Source organism: Enhydra lutris, unplaced genomic scaffold (assembly GCF_002288905.1).
Source record: "Enhydra lutris kenyoni isolate GAN:26980312 unplaced genomic scaffold, ASM228890v2 scaffoldscaffold29, whole genome shotgun sequence".
NCBI lineage: Eukaryota > Metazoa > Chordata > Mammalia > Carnivora > Mustelidae > Enhydra > Enhydra lutris.
The window spans coordinates 18,355,127-18,362,030 of NW_019154113.1; the positions used below are offsets into that span (position 1 = coordinate 18,355,127).

General features: G+C 42.8%; 1 protein-coding gene across 1 annotated transcript; it reads right to left on the minus strand.

Annotated features, from left to right (window-relative positions):
• Positions 1–973: 973 nt before the first annotated feature.
• LOC111152656 (zinc finger protein 774) lies at positions 974–6,581 on the minus strand. The gene is made up of 3 exons (XM_022511202.1): positions 6,449–6,581; positions 3,950–4,056; positions 974–2,454 (listed from the first exon to the last, which is right to left on the minus strand). Exons 1-3 carry the CDS (start codon positions 6,553–6,555, stop codon positions 1,214–1,216), a joined length of 1,455 nt encoding a protein of 484 aa, XP_022366910.1. The 5' UTR covers positions 6,556–6,581; the 3' UTR covers positions 974–1,213.
• Positions 6,582–6,904: the final 323 nt, after the last annotated feature.

Genomic DNA, 6,904 nt, shown 5'->3' on the forward strand with positions numbered 1-6,904 from the left:
GTGATTATGAGAGAAAAGGGGGCACCTGGAGAAATATTAGCCAGAGTTCCTTGGAGGAAAGACATTTCCAACAATACTAGAAAACTGCACTTTACAGACATCATGACTTTATAATTTAACAACAAAGTGCGTGTGTGTGTGTGTGCGCGTGCGCACACGCATTAGATCCTCACAACAACCTTGTGAGGTAGGTAAGGTAGAGGCCGAGAGGAGGTAAAGTCTGGCCAAATTAAATGTCAGGGCCAGCGCTCCAACACCTCACCTTCTCAATGCAGTCAGTGTTCTTTCCAACACCCTGCCTTCCCTCAATTCATTTCTGCTAAATATAGGAATGTGCTAGTGCATAAAATGATTAATCTAAAAACATCAGGCTTGCGTTAACTTACAACTACAGGGCCCACGAACCAGGTGATTAGAAAACAGGAGCGCTTTCCTTCAGCTAATTGCCAGGAAGGATCCTTGTAATATTTAGCGTCTCAGCGGTTTTGCTTCCATAGTTTTACAGTCCTCTCCCAGCCTCCTCTGGCTTGTTGATCGTGGGGTATGTTCTAGGCCTCCGATGGCAGCCAGCCTCCAGTGGGAGTACCTCATACCCTGCTGTGCAAAGAGCTTCGGAAATTCTTTCAGCCTTGAAGTCACAGCACCACAAACTTCCTCTAGGAGAATTCTGCCTTGTCACGGCGATGAGACATTCTGGTGACTAATGTCTGCAAAGCACTGGATAGGGAGAGTGTTTTCTGCTTTATTACATCTTTGTGTTCATGGCCCAGATCCTCTAGCTGCAGTCTAATTGCTTGCGAGTTCTGGCCTTGTAAGGCTGTGCTAATGAATTCCTTAGTGAATCATAAGGCTAATAAAGGTATTGAGGACTTTTTAAGGGCCCGGTGTTATTTAGTATTAAGGGCTTATGAGAGCTCAAATATTAATCACTAATAGTGATAGTGTGGCCCCACGTATCTCACTCCTCTTTCCGTAATCAAGCATCATCAACCAAACTCACGTTTCCGTAAGGTCAGTTAAAAACACTGAAGGAATGCCTTTTGTATTCAGAACATTATTTGCGGCCTGTGGGTTTATCCTCACCATTAAAGTGTAGGAAAAGGCCCAGCTTGAGCCACTGATGTCCATGTTCAGGCTTTCTCTACATGGAGCACCCAGAGGCAGCAGAAATGAAAATCTGGAAAGGGGCAGAAGAACCACTACAAACCATTTCCTAGATCAAATGGGTATTTTGATGGCATAAGAGATGTGCTTTCTGACGGAAGCTCTTGTCACATCTATTACAGTGGAAAGGTTTTTCTCCTGTATGTGTTCTCTGGTGTGTGAGAAAATGGGAACGCTGATTGAAGGTTTTGCCACACTCGGGACAGTGATAGGGTCTGTCTCCTAAGTGGATTCGTTGATGGGTAATGAAATGGGAGCTCTGGTTGAAGCTCTTCCCACACTCACCACATTTGTAGGGTCTTTCCCCCGTGTGGATCCGTTGGTGCTTTATGAGGGCAGAGCTGTCGGCGAATCCCTTCCCACAGCTGTCACACTTGAACGGCCTCTCCCCTGTGTGTGTCCTCTGGTGCGTGACCAGGTGTGAGCTCTGACTGAAACTTTTGTGGCAGTCAGGACAGCTGAAAGGCCTTTCTCCTGAGTGAGTACTCATGTGCGCTACAAAGTGAGAACTATCTCTAAAGCCCTTCTCACACTCTGGGCACTTAAAGGGCCGTTCCCCTGTGTGGGTTCGTTGGTGCTTAACCAAGTCTGAGCTCTGGCTAAAACTTTCCCCACAATCACCACACCTATAAGGCTTCACTCCCGTGTGGGTCCTCTGATGGGTGATGAAGTTTGAGCTTCGACTAAAGCTTTTATGGCATTCGAGACATGTGTAGGGCTTCTCTCCTGTGTGGGTTCTTTGGTGCATTATGAGGTGTGGCTTCCGCCCAAAGGTCTTTCCACACTCTGGGCATTCATAGGGTCTCTCACCTGTGTGGGTTCTCTGGTGTTTGATGAGCGTAGAGCTGTCGCTGAATTTTTTCTCACACCCGCTGCACTGGTAGGGTTTCTCTCCTGTGTGTGTTCTGCGATGGGTGACAAGGTCTGAACTCTGTTTGAAGCCCTTCCCACACTCGATGCATTTATAAGGCCTCTCACCAGTATGGGTTCTCAGGTGTCTTATGAGATAGGAGCTCTGGTTGAAGCTTTTTCCACATTCTGCGCACACAGGCTTCTTTCCCACATATCCGTCCAGCAGCTTGTTTAAATCCTTCTCCTGTGGAAGGGGCTCCGGTTGGCCCTCTCCTGGTAGGGTTCCATGCTGCCCTTCGAATTCAAGGTCCCTCTCCCAGTTTCCTCCCCATCTAGGAGGATGAGAAATATCTTTATTGGCCCTTTCTGAGGATGTTCCACATCGTTCTGCTATTTCTGAAATGTCCTGATTGAGTTTTGTCACCTGATTCTCAAAGTCTGAAAAATGAACGAAAGTAATGGGGAACAAAGTTAACCAGTTATCGGGACAAAGCATCAGAAGGCAGTAAGAAAGATTGAGATTAGTGCTTTGGCAACAGACTACACTTAATTTGACTTTGTATAAAGTTTTCACTTTGGGAGAAGGTTTTTTTTTTAATTTTTTATAAAGATTTTATTTTTAAGTAATCGCTACACCCAATGTGGGGCTCAAACTCACAACCCAGAGATCAAGAGTTGCATGCTCTACTGACTGAGTCAGCCAGGCACCTCTCACTTATGAAAAGTTTATAGAAGTTCATTAAGCTTACAGAAAACATAAATTCCTAAAACCTTTTTAAGATGAATCTTGGGGGACACCCTGGGTGGCTCAGCCGGTTAAGCATCTGCCTTTAGCTCAGGTCATGATCACAGGGTTCCTGGATTGAGCCCTGCATCGGGCTCCCTGTTCAGCAAAGAGTCTGCTTCTCCCTTTCCCTCTGCCTCCCCACTGGCTCATGCTCATTTGCTCTCTCTCTCTGTCAAATAAATAAATAAAGTCTTTAAAAAAAAAAAAAAAAAGATGAATCTTGAGGGGCGCCTGGGTGGCTCAGTCAGTTAAGCATCCAGCTCTTGATTCTGGCTCAGATCATGATCTCAGGGTCCTGGGATCGAGCTACATATGGGGATCTATACTTATCAGGGAGTCTGCTTGAGGATTCTCTCTCTCCCTCTTATCCTGCCCCTCCTCCCACCCGCACACACTTTCTCTCTCTGTAAAATAAATCTTTAAAAACAAACAAACAAAAAATAAATAAATGAAGACTTAAGGGCACCTGGCAGGCTCAGTCGGAAGAGCACGTGACTCTTGATCTTGGGGTTATGAATTCGAGCCTCATGTTTGGCATATAAAGTTTACTTAAAAAAAATAAAATGAAGGGGCGCCTGGGTGGCTCAGTGGGTTAAGCCGCTGCCTTCGGCTCGCGTCATGATCTCAGAGTCCTGGGATCGAGCCCTGCATCAGGCTCTCTGCTCAGCGGGGAGCCTGCTTCCTCCTCTCTCTCTGCCTGCCTCTCTGCCTGCTTGTGATCTCTCTGTCAAATAAATAAATAAAATCTTTAAAAAAAAATAAATAAAATGAAGACTTTATTTGTTCAATTACTGATTGCCCAAGAAGTCAAATTTAAACTTCTAACAGTGAGAACAAAAGTCTATGGCAGCATTCCAATTTCTTCATCTAAACAAGGGCTGAGGGTGCCTGGTGGTTCAGTCTTTAAGCATCTGTCTTTGGCTCAGGTCATGATCCCAGAGTCCTGGGATCATGCCCTGCATCGGGCTCTCTGCTCAGCGGGGAGTCTGCTTCCCCCTCTACCCCTGGCCCTCCCCATCTCCCATGCTCTCTCTCTCTTTCAAATAAATAAAAACAAAATCTTAAAACAACAACAACAACAACAAAAACAAGAAACCAAGGTTGAAATGCTAGATTTCCTCCCACGGGGTAATATCCACATCTCACCCGTGTGACTTTCCCTTACGATCTTCCTTGCCTCAAAGTTTTGGAGTGGTAGCACCCACGGCTCTTCCTTCTGCTCCAGCTGGGAGATTACACCTGTACCGGCAAGTCTATAAAGGAAGGTGAATGTAGGATATTAATCTGAGCCAACCACACAATGCTTGACCAAAAATGCAAGCCCTTCTCCTTCCCTAAGTAGAGGAGAAAGCCCAGGGAGATGCTAAGCTAATGTGTGTTTGGTCTTATTGAAAGGATTGCCATGATGGAATGATAAAAAAGGGTGATTTCCCCAAGAGGCTGAGAAAATAGCCCCTTTCCTCCCATTAAAACAGTAACAACAACAACAAAACAAGGAGACTTGGTTGATAGAAAGTCCAGAGTGAGCACAATAATTCATCTCTGAAGCCACAAGGCTAAAGCCATGTAGAGAGATAATTTTATCAGCAACAATGCTGCCATGACCTCACCCTTAGAAGGAATCAGGGAAGTTAACTATAATGTTGAGCTTTAAACTTTTCCCAGAAGGACAGCAGTAGATACAGACATGCATGAGAAAAAGACAAACACCTGTAAGAAAAAAAAAAAAATGGGCAAAGGATACAAAGAGGCAATTCACACACACACACACACACACACACACACACACACACATATAAATGTATAAATACGTGAAAATCTTTATAAAGATGTGAAAAATCTTTAACCTTACCATTAACCAACTATAAATATGTGAAAAATCTTTAACCTTACCATTAATCAAAGAAATTCAAATAAAAACAGACCATACAATATGGAGATAAAGAGTGCAACCACCATAGTTTCAATCTTAACCCTCCCTCATACGAGCTGTGTGACTTCAGGAAAGTGACTTAAACTCTCTGTGTCTCGGGGTCTTCCTCTGTAGACTAGGGATAATGATAAGACCTATCTCATAGGAGATTAAGTGTAAGTCCTCAAAAAATGTTCACTGTCACAATTATTTAACCCAGACTCTTAAATTATAATACCTACCAGGATAGGTAAAATGTAAAGAAATGGACACTTTCAAATAATGCTTGCAGGAATAAATAATTCAATCTTTTTGGAAGGAATTTGGCAAAAATATGAAATACTTCAGAAATGTATCTATTCTTTGATCTAGCAATTCTAATTCTGGGAATTCTTTTTTTTTTTTTTTTAAGATTTTATTTATTTATTTGACAGACAAAGATCTCAAATAGGCAGAGGGGCAGGCAGAGAGAGAGGAGGAAGCAGGCTCCCTGCCAAGCAGTGAGCCCGATTTGGGGCTCGATCCTAGGACCCTGGGATCATGACCTGAGCCGAAGGCAGAGGCTTTAACCCACTAAGCCACCCAGGCGCCCCAAATTCTGGGAATTCTAAGAAAATTAAAAAAGTTAAAATAAAAAGTTGTGGGATTCCTGGTTGGCTCAGTTGAAAGAGCATGTGATTCTTAATGTCAGTTGTGAGTTTGAGCCCCATCTTGGGGGTAGAGATAACAACAACAACAACAACAACAAAATAATAATAATAATAATAAAACTTTTTAAAAAAGTTGTGGAAAAGATATATTAGCTAATTACTAACTAAGTATATTTTAATAAATAAGACCTAAAAAAGAAAGACAGCTAAGAGATGGTCATCACAATACTGGTGAAGATCTGGAAATGACCTAAATGTCTCATGACAAAGGAATAATCATATTTGACTAAGCCACACGAAACTGCCATTGTACAAGCTAAAAAGTGGTTTAAAAATGGTCAAGTATACAGTTCAATCTAACGGAAGAAGTTATCATATTCCATTCAATAAATTACTAAGTAGTTATTTTAAGCAATGTATAGAAAACTATTGTTGTCAATATATCTTCACAATACATTATGTAAAAAAGTAAGATACACAGCTGAACATACAAGTATGATCCCATTTTTTTTCTTTTGCTTTTGTTAATTATATACATCTTTAGAACCATGCTGGAAAGATAGTAATTCTTCAGTCGTGGGATGGAGTGGGACTTTGGTTTCCATTTTGTGTCTCTTTTTCTTCAAGGGGCATATACTACTCATGAAGTAAAGCAAGGAGAAGGGGTAGCTGTTGTACTTTAGAAAAAGCACTGGAGGTTTGTTTTGTCTGTTTTTGAAGTGACAGGAAAAAACACAGCTCCCCCTTTGCCACAAAGACCTGGGTTGGACTCTCACCTCTGCCACTTAACTCTAAGTCTCAGGGTCCTGACCTGAAAGAGGGGGACAATAATAACCACATCAAAGAGTTATGGTGAGATATTAACAAGACAATAAATATCAAAGATATCTGCAAGCCATAAAGTGCCATAAAAATGGAAGTCATTTAAAAAAAAAAGTGGAAGTTATTCTTTTTCTACAAGGGAGGCAACAAAGACTCTCAGAGAGCTGGTGCTCTAAGACACCAGCATCCCTAGAGACTGCTCGGACCCGGACAGTCTCACAATATCTAAGTCTGAAATCTAAAGGAGAGTAGCAACCTTACCCTTTGAGAGCCCATTCTTCTAACTCTGCTGGGTGGTACCCATGAAGAGGATTCTCTAAGCGGTGTCCAGGTAACCCATTCTTCCCTGAAGTCCTCAGCCACATCATTGAGAGTCATCAATTCCTAAAGCAAGAGACCTCAGTATGCATCAAAAGCTCTCTGGACATTCTAATCATTGTCTCAAAACTAAAAGACAGCCCCAGTGGCCACCAGTGTACCCAAAGAAACCACTCTCCCCACCCCTCACCCCCCTCCCCCCTGCCTAGAATAGCAATGAGATAAATTCTGTCAACCACAGAGGGGTTGCTTTTCTTGTTCTGTTTCTACATCATCCTTCCCTTGGCCAACACGCACATCACGAAGTGAGGCCTGGAGCTCCCAAACACATCTACAGAATCCACAGTCTTTGGAAACATGAACTTTTTGAGGATTAACTTGTTCATGATGGACAAGATA